Source organism: Macaca fascicularis, chromosome 4 (assembly GCF_037993035.2).
Source record: "Macaca fascicularis isolate 582-1 chromosome 4, T2T-MFA8v1.1".
Taxonomy (NCBI): domain Eukaryota; kingdom Metazoa; phylum Chordata; class Mammalia; order Primates; family Cercopithecidae; genus Macaca; species Macaca fascicularis.
The window spans coordinates 59687757-59705000 of record NC_088378.1 but is presented as its reverse complement, the minus strand read 5'-3'; the positions used below and the strand labels follow the sequence as shown (position 1 = coordinate 59705000).

General features: G+C 41.6%; 1 protein-coding gene across 1 annotated transcript in view; it reads right to left on the bottom strand.

Annotated features, from left to right (window-relative positions):
* Window positions 1-11578, bottom strand: part of CCDC170 (coiled-coil domain containing 170) — a 130608-nt gene extending 119030 nt beyond the window's left edge. Inside the window, exon 1 of the mRNA XM_045391355.3 lies at window positions 11405-11578. Within this exon, the coding sequence (XP_045247290.2) occupies window positions 11405-11488 (84 nt within the window). The 5' untranslated portion in view covers window positions 11489-11578. The remainder of the gene's footprint in view (window positions 1-11404) is intronic.
* Between the last annotated feature and the right edge of the window lie 5666 nt (window positions 11579-17244).

Sequence of the window (17244 nt, the reverse complement as noted above, 5' to 3'; positions counted from 1 at the left end):
AGGTCAAAATGATGTGAAATGAAACTGTATCACCTGCATCTTGAATAAATCTATCTTTGTAAGTTTGAATAAATCCGAATATTTTCATTTCACTGTTAGGTAAATGTCAGTCTGCCCATTTGCCTTCATGAATAGAAGCACAGGCATTGATCTCTATTCAAATGGCATGGTTTAAAATCGTGAACCAGACATTAAATAGTTGGTAATTACTATCAGAAAGAAACACTTAACAGCCAATATGGTCAAAACCATAATCATTTTTTGGCAATTATTCTCTAAAATTCTAATTGTCAATTCTAAATAAATCCACGTGATAAGTCAACTCATTCTATTACTTGGAGGTATATTTTGTGGGTAGATATTGCTGGTGGGTCCAGGAGGATATAGCTTAGGCCAACACTGGAAGATTTCCCGAACTACAGAATTCTTTTATTTCTCTATTTATTTTTTAGAGACAGCATCTCACTCTATCACCCAGGCTGGAGTGAAATGGTACAAATCATAGCTCACTGCAGCCTTGAACTCCTGTGCTCAAGGTATCCTCCTGCCCCAACCTCCTGAGTAGCTGGAACTACAGACACACGCCACCATGCCCGCTGTTTGTTTGTTTGTTTGTTTAATTTTTTTGTAGAGATGGGGTCTCACTATGTTGCTCAGGCTGGTCTCAAACTCCTGGCTTCAAGACAGCCTCCTGCCTTGGCCTCCCAAACTGCTAGGATTAAAAGCATGAGCCACCATGACCAGCCTTGAGTTCTTGATTTTTAAGAAGTGGACTTTCTGGAACAGAAGAATGATTTAAATTTTCAAAAGCATGACTTTGCATATCAATAGCAAAGCCTAGAGGAGTCACAGCACAAGAATCCTTGCTTTTAATCCTAGAGTGGAGAACAATCCATATGGAGACCCATTTTCCCACCTGAAAGGGAATGTGTGCCACCAACACAGGGGGAAAGGGGAGGCAGGACCAGTGCTGAGATGCTGGCTGCCCTCTTGGGACCTGGATGCATGGTGGGCATAAACACTCCAGCTGGTTCCTGGCTTCCTAGTACGCAGGCCACTGAGACGGGAGCCTCTCAGAGAAGGTCTGCAGGCAGTACATATCCCGGGAGTAGAATAAATGACAAAGACTAAGAGAAGTGCCGAGGGGGCCAGAGGGCGGCTCCGCAGGCCTCCAAGTCCAGGTAACACTTTTTCACTCCCTACCTGACTTGACCTCCTTTTTGGCCTTTGACACACAAATCACTTACTGCTGGGGAATCCTCCTTACTCTCATGCCCCCACTCTCTTCCAAGCGTCTCTCCTTTTTCCCACTTCTCTGGCCCTCCGCTCAGTCACTACTGCAGCTCACTTCCTTCACCCACTCACAACTTGATATTTGCTGTGTTCTGTCCTCGACGCTGTCTCCTCATGAGAGTGGGACATTCTCACTGGGTTACTTCATGCCCTTCTGCGATCTCAGCCACTTCCAGTATCTAATGGCTCCCAAATCTGCATCTCTAACTAGAGATTGACATTTCCAGCCATCTAGTGACCATCATTTACATGTCCTGATGGCATGTCAAGGTCAGCATCACCCCCTGACCACCACCACCATTGCCCCAGTAACCTCAGCAAAACCTCCTTTCCCTCGTCCCTCCCTGGTCTCCTAGAGCACCCTGTGTAATTATGTTTGTTCACTGTGTCTGTCCCTCTAGGTTCTTCTCTGAGACCATATATTTACTCTAGCCATGCTTGCCTTCTTCCTTTTTAAAATTTTTATTTATTATCAATTATTATTTACCTGACTCAACTGTAAGCTCCACAGTTAGAAACAGGGAAACATTGACTTCTACTTTGTAACTCCATTTGTTGCCCGGCACATAATTTTTTAAAATTTTTATTTCAATCCTACAGAAAAGTTGCAAGAATAATCCAATGAACTCAAGTATGTTTCACTTTGATTAACCGATTGTGAGAACAGTGTGCTACATTTGATTTATTCCTTTCTCTATGTGTATATTACAGTATGATTGCTGAATCATTTGTGAGCGATTTGCAGACACTATGGCCCTTTACCCCTAAACACTTCCGCTTGTATTTTCTAAGAACAAGGACATTCCTCTTCATACAATTGTCAAATTCAAGAAATTTAACAATGACACTGTATTATTCACCAATTATCTCAATAATGTTCCTTAGAGAAACAATAAATGCATTACATGTGCCAAGTTTCTTTAGTCTATTGAATCTGGAACAGTTTTGCAGCCTTTTATTTTGTCTTCTGGCATGAGGTTCCATCTGCAATGCACTGAGAACAACACAACACCTCTTATCCAATTGCCAAAAATGCCCCAAATGATTAACTTGAATCTAATCATGAGGGAACATTAGATATACCCAAATCGAGGAACATTCCACAAACTGCACTCTTTCTAAACACATCGCCGGGTGCAGTGGCTCACCCTTGTAATCCCAGCACTTTGGGAGACTGGGGCAGGTGGATCACCTGAGGTCGGGAGTTCAAAACCAGCCTGGACGACATGGTGAAACCCCATTTCTAGTAACAATACAAAAATTTGCTGGGTGTGGTGGTGCACACCTGTAACCCCAGCTACTCGGGAGGCTGAGGCAGGAGAATCACTTGAACGTGGAAGGCGGAGGTTGCAGTGAGCTGAGATCGCACCACTGCACAGCAGCAGCTTGGGTGACAAGAGCAAGCCTCCCTCTCAAAAAAATAAAAATAAAAATAAAATAAACACATCAAGCTCATTCCCACCCAAGGACCTGGCACCACTCTTGCTGTTTCTAAGAATATTCTAATTCAGCATGTTATCTCCTTAGAGGGCCAACCCTCCCCACCCTACCCAGACTAGACCTCACCTTTCACCTCATTCCATCTCCATTCTGTTATTCTGCTTTATTTTCTTTTCAAAAGACTTAACACTCTCTAAAATTACCTTGTTTATCTATTTGTTTACTTTTTTCTTTTTTTTTTTTTAAGACAGAGTCTGGCTCTGTCTCCCAGGCTGGAGTGCAGTGGCGCGATCTCGGCTCACTGCAAGCTCCGCCTCCCGGGTTCACGCCATTCTCCTGCCTCAGCCTCCGACTAGCTGGGACTACAGGTGCCTGCCACCACGCCCGGCTAATTTTTTTTGTATTTTTAGTAGAGACGGGGTTTCACTGTGTTAGCCAGGATGGTCTCGATCTCCTGACCTCGTGATCCACCTGCCTCGGCCTCCCAAAGTGCTGGGATTACAGGCATGAGCCTCCGCGCCCGGCCTATTTGTTTACTTTTTAAAAATCTATGTCTCCCACTAGGATATAACTTTTTTTTTTTTTTTTTTTTTTTTTTTTGTGAGATGGAGTCTCGCTCTGTCGCCCAGGCTGGAGTGCAGTGGCGCGATCTCAGCTCACTGCAAGCTCCGCCTCCCGGGTTCACGCCATTCTCCTGCCTCAGCCTCCTCAGTAGCTGGGACTACAGGCGCCCGCCACCTCGCCCGGCTAGTTTTTTTGTACTTTTTAGTAGAGATGGGGTTTCACCGTGTTCGCCAGGATGGTCTCGATCTCCTGACCTCGTGATCCGCCCGTCTCGGCCTCCCAAAGTGCTGAGATGACAGGCATGAGCCACCGCACCCGGCTGCGGATATAACTTTTATGAGAGGGGTACCGTATCTAAAAGAGCATCCGCTTGAAAATGGGCACTTATTTTATTGTCGGTCAGGGAAAAAGTTCTTTATCTTCAGTGCCTAACAGAGTGCCTAAGACTCAATAAGTGTTTGTCAAATGGGTGACTAATATAATGTATGATTCACTAAGCAGAATATTTATGGTTCCCATTTCCTCCTGAGTTTTCATTTTTGCTTACTCCAAACACTCATAAGATTTCAACAAGAGTTCCTTTTCAGTGTTCAACTATCCATTTCTTTTAGTCTGAAGTAGAAAAGACTTAGGGAAATGTGACAATTATAGTCATGTCTTAAAATTGTTCCTTCTTGCACAGACATTGAGGTTAGACTACGATGGCCTTAATATGCTGAAAAATGCATTTTTATATGACACTAATAAGGAAGATTCAAGAGGAAAAGCATAAGGGAAATTCAGTCAATGAAAAGGAAGTCATTTCAGTTACTCAGAAATATAATTCAGATATTTATTTTTATGAGACTGACCCATTCCTTATGGCACTAATAAGGGAACTCAGATATTTATTGATTGATCATTTACTAATTCTTATTGCCATTATTATTTTTAGAGTCAAAGTCTTGCTCTGCACACAGCCTGGAGTGCAGTGGCGCGATCATGGCTCACTGCAATCTCAAAACTCTTGGGCTCAAGCGATCCTCCAGCCTCAATATCCTGAGTTGCTGGGATTACAGGTATGGGCCACCATGCCTGGTTTAGACAGTTATTTTTATAAGCAATATCTGAACATGCAGATATATAAGCTATCAGCAATAGCTGTGCTGGTATCAATAAGAGAAAGAATGAGGTGCTACTGGTCTGCCTCAGCAATGCCTTTGAACTTCTCTGCCTTAGATCAAAGCCACCAAAGCACCAATTTCAAAGGAAAGAAAGTTGGAAGCAAAACAAAGAAATAAAGAAACCTTGGGTAAAAGAACATAGCATAAATAATTCCTGGCTCGGCAAATGTTACTCCCTTTTTCAAAAAAAAAAAAAAAAATCAAGTTGTCCTTGAACATGGAAAAAACTCTTTATAATTATTAGTCAACTTAACTCAAGTACAAACCAAGGAATATTCACTATTGTTTGAAATACACTACACATTATATTTGGTAACAGTAAGTAAATACACGTCTCTTTAAAATATGCAAAGAAAAAGTGACTCTGGCATTCAAAAAGCTCTCTCCTACCTGTTCTTTGAAGATTTTATCTCATCTCTAAAGCCAGGTGGTAAAAGAGTAGATAATACCAAAAGAAATTAAATGTTAAAGTTAAAATGAAGTTAGATATGTGTAAACGGATTAACTGGTTATCGTTTATTTTTTGAGACTTTTTATTCTGAAATAATTTTAGAATTCCAAAAAAGTTACAAAACAAAACAGAGTTTCTATATGCCCTCTAACCAACCTCCCCTAATGGTAATGACGTATACAACTGAGGTAAATCTATTAAAACCAAGAAATCGACATTGTTACAATACTATTAACTAAGGAATAGACCTTATTCCAATATAATCAGTTTGTTTTTTCACTAATGTCCTTTTTTCTAGTCCAGAATCCATTTAGTTTTCATTTTTCCTTAGTATCCCCAAATCCTTACCTTGACAGTTTTGAAGAGTCCTGGTCAACATGTTGTAGAATGTCCTTCAAGGTGGGTTTTTCTAATGTTTGCTCACAATTAGATAGTCATTATTTTTAATAGTATAAAGCCTTTTTATTTAAAACAAGGGGAAACATTACTCATCTAATTCACTTCCCACCAATAGAGTACAATTTTTAAGCTTTTGTCTGGTTGATTATTTCATAGATGAAAGGCATTTATTCTCTTGGGTAATTGGGGAAAAATAATCCTGTTAATTTTTATAGCCATATCCCAAATAGTTTACATATTTCTATTCTTCACAGTGACTTACCCAAATTTACATTTCAGCACTTTTAGCAGCTCTCTTACCAAATTTTTGTCTGGTCGATCTACCAAATACCAAGAGATATGTTTAAAATATTCTCTTAGTTGTGGATTTGTCTATTTGTCCTTACAGATTTTTGCTTCTGTCAATTTTCATTTTTCTATTTTGATGCTGTGTTCTTAGGAACAGATACATTTAGAATTATTACAACTACCTGATGAATGAAATTTTTATCATTATTTAGTGACTCTCTTTACCACTACTGATGCTTTTCTTGCGTTAAAGTACTTTGCATAATATTAATATAGTCGATCCATTTTATGTTGGTTGTTATGTGACTGATATACATTTTTATACACTTTTGCTTTCAACCTTCCCATATCTTTTTGTTTAAATGTGTCTTTCATAAATAGCATATATTTAGATTTTTTAAATGCAATATGACTATTTCTTAGTTAACTAAGCATTTTGTCCATATGTATTTATCGTAATTACTGATATGTTTCTATTTCTTTCAACTATCATTTGTGTTTTCTTTTTTCTCTATTCCTTCGGTTTCTTTTTCTCTGTATTCTGTTTTTCGGGGTGGTGGGGTGGAGGTTGGTTTTCATTATATCTAGAGAAGACTTCTGATTTATGTTCATATGAAGAATGTGATTAGAGACAGATCTCTTCTTAAATTTGATTTTGAGAAAAAGGAGGAAAACAAAAAAAAAAAAACAGAGCAAACCAGAAGAGGGAGGAAATGGTTCTTTAAAAAGTGGAAATAGATACTACCTCATACCCATTAGAAAGGCTACAATAAAAGAAAAAAAAAACAGAAAATAACAAGTGTGGGTGAGGATGTGGAGAAATGAAAACCTTTGTGCATTGCTGGTGAGAATGTAAGATGTGTGCAGCCACTACGGAAACACTATGGCAGTTCCTCAAAAAACTAATAATAGAATGACCATAGGATCTAACAATTTCACTTCTGGGTATATATACCTCAAAATTGAAAGCAGGGTCTCAAAGAGATATTGGTTCACTCATTTTCGTAGCAGCATTATTTACAACAACCAAAAGATAGAAACAACGCAAGTGTGCAGAGACAGATGAATGGATAAACAGAACATGGCATGTGCATACAACGGAATATATTTCAGGTTTAAAAAGGAAGGAAATTCTGACACATGTCGTAACATGAAGAAACATTGAGGACATTATGCTAAGTGAAATAAGCCAGTCATTGAAGGACAAATACAGTCTGATTTTACTTACACAGACAGAGTGCCTAGCATAGTCAAACACGGTCTGATTCCACTCATACAGAATGCCTAAATAGTCAAATACAGTCTGATTCCACTTGTAAAGAGTGCCTAGAATAGTCAAATACAGTGTGATTCCACTTTTACAGCACACCTAGAATAAACACAGTCTGATTCCACTTACACAGCATGCCTAGAATAGTCAAATTCATAGAGAAAGAAAGTAGAATGGTGGTTGTTAGGAGTGGTGGGGAGGAGGAAATGAGAAGTTATTGCTTAATGAGTACAGAGTTTCATTTTTGCAAGATGAACAAAGTTTTGAAGATGGCTTGTGGCAGCTATTGCACAACAATGTGAATGTACTTAATGCCACGAAACTGTACCTTTATAAGTTAAGAAGGCAAAATTTATGTTATATGTATTTTATATGAGGTTTTTAAAAATGGAAATGCTGGGAAGAAAAAGGAAAACAGACTTTAATTCCTTTATAATTAGCTATGACCAGCTCTTAGTCCTTTGCTTTGAGGAACTATAGCTGCTGACAGAGTGTGTTGCTATTTACATTTGCTTCTCATAACAATTCTGTTGACAGTTATTCTAATTAACCCTTGTTTTACAGAAAGGAAAGAGATGCTCAAATTCCCAACAATGGTATCTACTAGAGTTCTAACTTTGAAAGTTTTCCAGGTTTGTGAAAACACTGACATAGCAAGAGAGCCTGCAGAGGATTTGGAATCCAAGCACCTTCCACAAAACTATTGCTACAGCTTTTTGCTGACTGGTGATCCTATTTTATAATTTGGTCACTTTTTTTTTTTTTTTTTTTGAAATGGTGTCTCGCTCTGTCACCCAGACTGAAGTTCAGTGGCAAGATCTCGGCTCACTGCAACCTCCACCTCAGGCAATTCTCCTGCCTCAGCCTCTCCAGTAACTGGGATCACAGGCACCCACCACCAGGCCTGGCTAAGTTTTGTATTTTTAGTAGAGATGGGGTTTCACCATGTTGGCCAGGCTGGTCTCAAACTCCTGACCTCAAGTGATCCTCCCGCCTCAGCCTCCCAAAGTGTTTGGATTACAGGCATGAGCCACCACGCCCAGCACATTTTTCACTGGGTAGCGTTATTTCAAATGCATGACAAAGTTGTGCAGTCTTACTGAAAGCTGTTTCTAAACTTCCCCCAAAGCATATCTCTTTCCTTCGTGTTTGGGCTGCTCCACTTCAATTCTCATAATATTGCTGTTAGTATTTGTCACATTTTCCATCCCAGTAAGGCTCTGCTGGTGATCACATTATAGGTAAATCCAACTTGAGAAGAGTTCAGCATTAAATTTTAGTATCAATAAAAGAGTAATATTTTATGTGTCTGTTTCTCTTGATTGTAAACTCTTTTTTTATTTTTATTTTTTTATTTTTGAGACAGGGTCTTGTTCTGTTGCCCAGGCTGGAGTGCAGTGGTGCGATCAAGGCTCACAGCAGCCTCAACTTCCTGGGCTCAAGTGATCCTCCCAACTCAGTCTCCCAGGTAGCTAGGACTACAGATCATGCCTGGGTACTTTTTGTGCTTTTTGTAGAGATGGGGTTTTGCCGTGTTGCCCAGGCTGGTCTTGAACTCTTGGGCTCAAGCAATACACCCACCTCTACCTCCCACAGTGGATTGTAAGTTGTTGATTCTTCATTATGAGCAGGGTCAGTCTCCAATTCATTTTTGTAGCCTCTGTCCCTCCTATAGACTCTCAAAACACTGATTATTGATATGGTGGCTGAAGTATTGATGGAAGCATTGGTGATGATGGTAGGAGTAGGTGCAGTGGTGTTGACACCAAAGCAAATTCCAAAAATTACAAAGAATAACAATAGCTAATATTGATATGCACTTATTCTGTGAGACACTCTCTTGGGTGCCTTCCATTTATTAACTGTGAAATCCTCAAACTACATTATGTGATAAGTTTTATGATTCCATGTTTTAGATGAAAACACTAAAATGCTGATACATGAATTGTTTTGAGCAAGGTGTCACAGATTAGTGATATAATCAGGATTGTTTGAATCTAGTTTTGAGTCTAAAGCTAGTATCTCAGTCTCTACAATATTTTACTTTTCCAGAAAGTTGCAGGCTATCAGGGCTTTGTAATTTAATGTTTTTCAGTCCAGCATGGAAGGAAAAGTACAAAACTTTTGAAAGAAAGATACAAGTCCCTGCTCCATCATTTCTAATGGAGTAAGCTATTTCCTCACCTTATATAGTGAGAAATTTCTGCCCTGCCTATCTAAATTATAAGATTATCTCAGATGAAGTATTTTGCAAACTGAATATTTAATTGTAATAAATGCTGCCTTGTCTGCAGCTACTTTTGTTTTCAATAAAATTTAGTTATTTTAAGCCAGTTAAAATCTCATGCTTAAAGGACATTTTCCTTTTGTAGGTAGTGACTTATGCTAAAAATTTCTATCTGAATCAATGTTATTACTCAACTAATATGATTACTTATTTATTGCTAAAGGGGAAAAATCTGGCAGAGGCCACCAGTTGGGGACATCACCAATAATGGGACAAGCTGATATATGCCCCTCCTGGTGTGATACACTGAGACATAACATCTCTTGTGTTATTCCTACCAAAAATCGAATCATGAAGAACAATCAGAGAAACTTATTCTATAAAACAAATGACCTGGACTCTGCAAAAATATCAGTATCATCGAAGACAAAAACAAACAAAACAAAAAACAAAACAAAAAGGTGAAGAACTGTTGCAGGTTTGAAGAGACTGGAGACATAACTAAATACAATGTGTGATCCTAAAATGGAAAAAAAAAATGGCAATAAATGGCATAATTGGGACAACTGGCAAAGTTTTAGTAGATCGTGTACATTAGATAATATTATTGTCACAATGCTAAATATCCTGATTTTGATCATTATATGTTCATTAGAGAATACCCTTATTCATAGGAGATAACACATCAGAGTATTTACAGATGAAAGGTCATAGGGCACCAGGCATGGTAGTGCACCTCTGTAATCCCAACACTTTGGGAGGCTGAGGCAGGTGGATCCCTTGAGCTCAGGAGTTTGAGACTAGCCTGAGCAACACGATAAAACTCCGCCTCTGCAAAGAATTCAAAAAGTATCCAGGCGTGGTGCCATGCCTGCAGTCCCAGCTAGTTTGAGCCCGGGGGCAGGTCAAGGTGGTGGCAAGCCGAGATCGTGCCACTGCACTCCAGCCTGGGTGACACAGTGAGACCCTGTCTGAAAAAAAGAAGAAAGAAAGAAAAGGAGGGAGGGAGAGAAAGAGAGGGAAAAAAGGAGAGAGAAAGAAAGAATCATGATGGCTATAATTTACTCTCAATGGGTTCACCAAAAATATATATATATAAATAATATAAAAATTATCACATACTTATGTATGGTTAAGACACCACATTGGGAAAAAAATTAATAAAGTCAAATATGAAAACGTCAGATGAAAGAAAAAACATCTAGTAACTGGCCTCTGAATTCGAAAGAAAAAAAAATAGTTTTATTTGCACATAGTGGTACTTATTTTCCACAAATATGCCAGGAATCAGAGAGATCTAAATACAGGTCAGATGTAAGGCAACAATCAAAACTGCTGAATATTAGAAGAATTCCGATAGCGCCTTGGAGAATCCAACTCATGTTTTGAATTCACTACATCCCCCAGCGATATCTATGGTTAGTACACAGCGCGGTAGGAAAAGTCCAAAACTTTGGAAAGAAAGAAAGAAAGAAAGATGCTCAATCATTTGCTAACTGGGTGAGCTACTTGCCGTTAGCAGTTGAGCTGAACACAATATCTCCATTTCGGGCATCTACTCCCGATACACACTATACCTGGTGGGCCCCGATGCCAGGGCCAAAGCGGGATACTTCACCCAGGCTGAGCCAGCCAGATCTTCTCGTGCGCCCAAGTGTGCATGCGCCCGTGTTCGTGTGTGTGCGCGCCCGTGTTTGCTCTCGTGTGTGCGTGTTCGCGTGTGTGTACGAGCGTCTGTGCGCGCAGGTTCGTGTGTGTGCGCGCGCGCGTTGGCACATCTAATACCTGAAAGTCCCCAGAGCCTAAGTAACTCCTGGGAGTAAATTAATAGCTGCATCCAGCAGCAACTGAATTATCAACGTTTCTGGATTAGTTCGCAACGAAAGGGCCAGCGACTCTACTCCGGGCTGGTCCTCCTCCTACCACATCAGATTTTCCAGAAATTGCTCCGAAGCAAACTTCAGTAGCTAAGCCAGAAAAGTTAAACGAAGAAATTCTTTGCTCCCAGAGGTGGCGGGGAGGAACTGCCCGGCCACACTGTCTTTCGAATTTCACATTTTTAAATGGTCAGAGAAGCAGCGTGGCACAACCTAAAATTCAGACGCACTCCGCAAACTCCAGTCCTGCCCATCCCCTCCTGAAATCAGCGCCCTGGCAGTCCCAGGCCACCGCCCACGCGCGCACAGAGCTGCTCTGATTCTGCCTACGCCTCCGGGAGGAAAAGGGTGCAAATCAAGGGCGCCTCAGCCCCTCAGGGGTCGTCTATCCCCGGGGCCACCCTCGCGCGCGGCCGGCAGCTGGGACCGTACCTCCGGCGCGGGCGAAGCAGCGCCCAATGCGGTATGGCTGGTGCAGTCCAGGCTCCCGGAGCCAGAGGAGCGGCCGCGGCTCATGGCGACCCGAGCCCGAGGGTACGCTCGGACCCGGAACCGGCCCTGAGCTAGGCGGCGGCGCGTGGAGCCGGCGGGTGGCCCGGGCGTCTCCTCGGGCAACGAGTAAACACCGCGGGGACGCGGCGGCGCCCGGCTGCGCGCGAGTCGGGTGGCCCGGCCGCTGGAGGCCGGGATGGACCCCGAACCCCTGAGCGTGGCCTCCGTGCCGAGGGCCTGCAGCTGAGCGGCCTGCAGCAGGGCGACCTGGGGGAGTCGGCGGGGGTAAGGGTCGGTCCTCCCGGTGGGACTCTGCCGTGAATGCAATTCCAGGCCTCATCCTTATGTCAGCGATAAATGCAACCAGTGGTCAGTGTGAACGGTGCTGCCAAGAGTGAGGCATAGGAGCCTTCACAAAGGTGAACGGAGCATTTATTTAGCACCCACTCTGTGCAAAGGTGTCTGCGAGCTTGCAACCTTTGCAGGTCCGGGTCCTGCGCTTGATTTAATACTCTGCTGTCCCAGTCTTGTCGTTTTTAGGAAGTTTTGAACAAGGTGTCCTGCATTTTCATTCTGTACCGGGCTCCACAAATTATGTAGCCTGCCCTGGTATGCGTTCTTTCATTTCACCTTCTCAACAACCCTGCCTGGAAATACGGATACTAGTAATAACAGTATTAGTAACAGCCACGGCTTCTCATTATGAAATACTTGTGCTCTTCCATGCGCTGTTCTACGTGCTTCCCGCGTATGATCGATCTCCTTAAATGAAACAAGATTATGAAGTGGATATTAGAATAATCCATCTTCAAGACAAGGAAACAGTCACAGGAAATAAAATAAAATTTCCAAGATGTACAGGGTAAGTGGTAGAGTGAAGATCAGGCTCCAGACCACAACACTAAAGCAAAGAGAAGATGAGTAACCTGTTTAAAGTCCCACAATTTGTAGCAGAATCGGAAAATGAAATCTTCATTCACTTCACTTTAAAGCCTTTGGGGGGCCAGGGGCGGTGGCTCACTCCTGTAATCCCGACACTTTTGGGAGGCCGAGACGGGTGGATCACCTGAGGTCAGGAGTTTGAGACCAGCCTGGTCAAGATGGTGAAACCCCGTCTCTACTAAAAATACAAAAATTAGCCGGGCATTGTGGCACACGCCTGTAATCCCAGCTACTTGGGAGGCTGAGGCAGGATAATCGCTTGAACCTGGGAGGCGGAGGTTGCAATGAGCTGAGATGGTACCACTGCACCCCAGCCTGGGCGACAGAGCAAGACACCATCTCAAAAAAAAAAAAAAAAAAAAAAAGGCTAAGGCAGGAGGATAGCTTTGAGCCCAGGAGGTCAAGGCTGCAGTGAGCTATGATCATCACTGCACTCGAGCCTGGGCGACAGAGCAAGAGCATGTCCGTAAAGACAAAACAAAAAGACAAAATCAGAGCTATGGCAGCTTTTCTTGGATTCCATCAGTCATCCTACGTGCATTCATATCGACCCTGAAGATTTCTTCATCCGGACAATGGCTTTTGATCTTACAGTAACTTTGCCATATATCTAATCCAGAATCATCTCAAGGCTTTCACCTGATACACCTTTAAAGAAAAAGTTCTTAATGAAAACTTAGGCTTTCAGAAATCTATTAATAGTACAATTTGGAGTAAACACATTTTTAAGATGTAGTTTTTCCTTGCAGTAAAACCACTACAAACTTGTCAAATTTTCTTTTCTTTTTTTAGTTTTATTTTTTTCAGACAGAGTTTCACTCTTGTTGCCCAGGCTGGAGTTCAATGGTGCAATCTCGGCTCACCACAACCTCTGCCTCCTGGATTTAAGCGATTCTCCTGTCTCAGCCTCCTGAGTAGCTGGGATTACAGGCATGCGCCACCACGCCCAGTCAGTTTTGTATTTTTACTAGAGATGGGGTTTCTCCATGTTGGCCAAGCTGGTCTCGAACTCCTGACCTCAGGTGATCCGCCTGCCTTCACCTCTCAAAGTGCTGGGATTACAGGTGTGAGCCACTGCACCCGGCCAAACTTGTTAAATTTTCTATGAACCAACACTGCCAGAGGAAACACAAAATTGATTAAAACTCAAGACACCTGGAAGAGAACCAGATGGAAATCCTTCTCCATTAACTCTAATCCAATTGTTTAAGAATCCCATGTCATAAAGCCTAATTCCGGTCACTTCGGTCAACCTCGTTGCTCTTATTCATGAGTATAGAAGATATAAATTTGCACAGTCTTTAAAAATCAGCATGAAACAGATTTTTCTCTGTATAAAACAATGTGATTTTGTGGTAACTGGAGGCGGAAAAAGTACTTGGCTCAGCCCTCGCCAAATGCCTTTGAGATTTCTGGAATATCAAGACATGAGCCAAGTGACTCTTCAAGCAGTATCTGATGATGTGATGACGTAAAAGAAGTTCAGCTGGGGGGCCCTGAGGTCTGGACCTTGGAGGAGATGATGATTTGGACTAGCTGGGACCATGGTGGTAGAACATTTCAGTCTGGGAGTTGGAGGGAGTGGTCTCTAGGTCTGATAATGTGATGATGTGGGAGTGGTCTCTAGGTCTGATAACAGTTTAAGCAAAGGAGAGAAGAAAACATGTACAAACAAGCTCCAGTCCAGACCTCTCACAAAACCCGGTGTGTGGGCAGCGCACTGTGGCCCACAATACCTCAATACAGACCTCTGTTTTGGAGTTTTCTTGTGGTGTCATAAATTTAGAACTCTCATTTCCTCCTTTTGCTTGTTTGCTTGTTTGTTTTACAGATGTACATGTTTCTCATAGGAACATTTGTAATATGAAAACTTTTGGGACTTTTGACTTCCGTATAAATCACTAAAATCACTCCTATGACATTTTAATTGCCTAAAGGTTGTTTAAAAGAGTAGGCTCGATTTTAGTATTTTCCTAAACACTTGCTATGATCTAAATGTTGGTGCTCTCCACCCCAAATTCATTTGTTGGAACCTAATACCCCTTGTGATAGTGCTAAGAAGTGGGGCCTTTGGGGAATGATGAAGTCATGGGGGCACCACCCTTATGATTGACATTAGCCCTTCTAAAAGTAGCTTGGATTTGTTAAAGGATACAAAGTGACAGCTCGACAGGGGGAATAAGTTCTAGTGTTCCATACCACTGTTTGATGACTACTGTTTACTATAGTACATTATATAGTTTCAAATAGCTAGAAGGAGGATATTGAATGTTCCTAACACAAAGAAATAATAAACGTTTGAGATGACGGATCTGCTAATTATCCTGGTCACTATATATTATTTGTATCAAAACTTCACTATGAATCCCATAAACATATACAGTCATATGTCCATTTAAAAAACACATTAAAATTTTTAGCCAGGCATGGTGGCTCACGCCTGTAATCCCAGCATTTTAGGAGGCCAAGGTGGGTGGATCGCAAGGTCAGGAGATCGAGACCATTCTGGCTAACATGGTGAAACCTCCGTCTCTACTAAAAATACCAAAAATTAGCCGGGCTTGGTGGCAGGCGCCTGTCGTCCCAGCTACTTGGGAGGCTGAGGCAGGAGAATGGCGTGAAGCTGGGAGGTGGAGCTTGCAGTGAGCCAAGATTGTGCTATTGCACTCCAGCCTGGGCGACAGAGTGAGACTCCATCTCAAAAAAAAAAAAATTAAAATTTTTAAATGAAGAAAAAATTTTCAAAAGCGAAATTCTTTCTTAAAAGGACATATCTATCTACATCTATATCTATATATAAAGTAACAGTTTTGAAACTTAGAAAAAGTGACTTGAGTGAGCTCCCTTGCTTCCTTCTCCATGTGAGGATATAGCAAGACAGGCTGGGCACAGTGGCTCAGACCTGTAATCTCAGCACTTTGGGAGGCCAAGGTGGCCAGATCACCTGAGGTCAGGAGTTCAAGACCAGCCTGGCCAATGTGGTGAAATCGTGTCTCTACAAAAAATTAGACAGTTGTGGTGGCGACTACATGTAATCCCAGCTACTCAGGAGGCTGAGGCATGAGAATCATTTGAACCTGGGAGGCAGAGTCTGCGGTGAACTGAGATGGTGCCACTGCACTCTAGCTGGGCAATAGAGCAAGACTGCATCTCGGGGGGGAAAAAAAAGAGGACACAGCAAGAAGGTGCCACCCACCCATAAGGAACTCACCAGGCTCCGAATCTGTTGGCTCCCTGATCTTGTGCTTTCCGGCCTCCAGAACTGTGAGAAATAAATGTCTATTGTTTATAAATTAGCCAGTCTAAGGTATTTTTGTTGTAGCAGCCTGAATGGACTAAGTCCTAGCTGAACGAAATGTTCTCAAAGACTGCAAGCAGCTCCTTCAGTCATCTACAAGAAGATTACTTGGTGAAGTACAGACCACTGACACCTGCTATTGCAAGTGAGAGGCAGCACTTCAAGGTCTTTAAAGCCATCCTCGGTCCTTTCCTAGACTTGTTTCACTTGTTTGCTGATCCTTATTTGATTTATCTAATAAATGAACACTTTTCAGCAGTGACTTTAATTCATCCTAAAACACATCCCCTGTCCCTTATTTGTTCTATTGTGACATACAGCTGGTTGTCAAGCAATTTGTCGGTGTCATTTCCAAAGATTTTCATACATTTTCACTTCATTTATTTTAAGGTCCATTTTCTATCTTTTCCCCATACATATGACTGTTTCCAATGTATTTTTACACCTAAAATAAATGTGATCTGTCTTATAACTTTACTATAGGCTAAGCTTGAGAACCACTGAGAACTCACTTTATGAAAAATAAACAACTCAAAGACCTTTGGTTTCACTATTCAGGTAAATCACAATTGTTCTTTTAAAAAACATCTTACCAAAAATGTAAAGTGCACTTCAAGACATTTTAATTGGGTAAATATAAGGTTCTAAAAAACACCTACAGTAAATATATATTTTCTGGTCCTATATCATGTTTATTTGACTGTAAATTCAATACATTTTAATGCCATTTTAATTGGTATTTTCTTAACTAGTCAAAAAGATTTGTTGTATATAATACAATACCACCATTCATGGCCTTACTGAAGTGATCTTTCAGTTGTGAAATTGCAAGTTTAAAATAGTTTAATATTCTTGGAAAAATTTACAGGGATAAACTGGGCATTCAATGTTAACATTTTTCTGTTCTAGAAGGAGAAAGCACTTTCTAGCAAAGGACTGCCAGAAGGACCGCATCACATGTCTTTTTATAGGAAAAGTGTCAACCAATCGGAAGGATTATGGAAAGTCTGGGGTGAAGCAAGAGCTGCATGAGCCTGCTTTGAATCCTCTGTCCTCTGAATCACCTGGCAGCTAATTATTCCTAAAGTCTTTTTCCCTTTGGGGGTTTCTCTAGAAGAGCTGGAGTCTACTACTACTAAGAACACAATTATTTTGGGGGATGAATAACATTTTTCTTCACTAAGACTCAAAGTTAGTGTTTCCTATCATCAAAATTTATTCCTAATTTCAACTTTTTTTTTTTTGAGATGGAGTTTCGCTGTTGCCCCGGCTGAAGTGCAGTGGCGCAATTTTGGCTCACCGCAACCTCCACTTCCTGGGTTCAAGTGATTATCCTGCCTCAGCCTCTCGCATAGCTGGGATTACAGGCATGTGCCACCACGCCCGGCTAATTTCGTATTTTTAGTGGAGATGGGGTTTCTCCATGTTGGTCAGGCTGGTCTCGAACTTCCGACATCTGGTGATCCGCCTGCCTCGGCCTCCCAAAGTGCTGGGATTACAGGTGTGAGCCACCACATCCGCCCAAATTTCCACTTCTTAA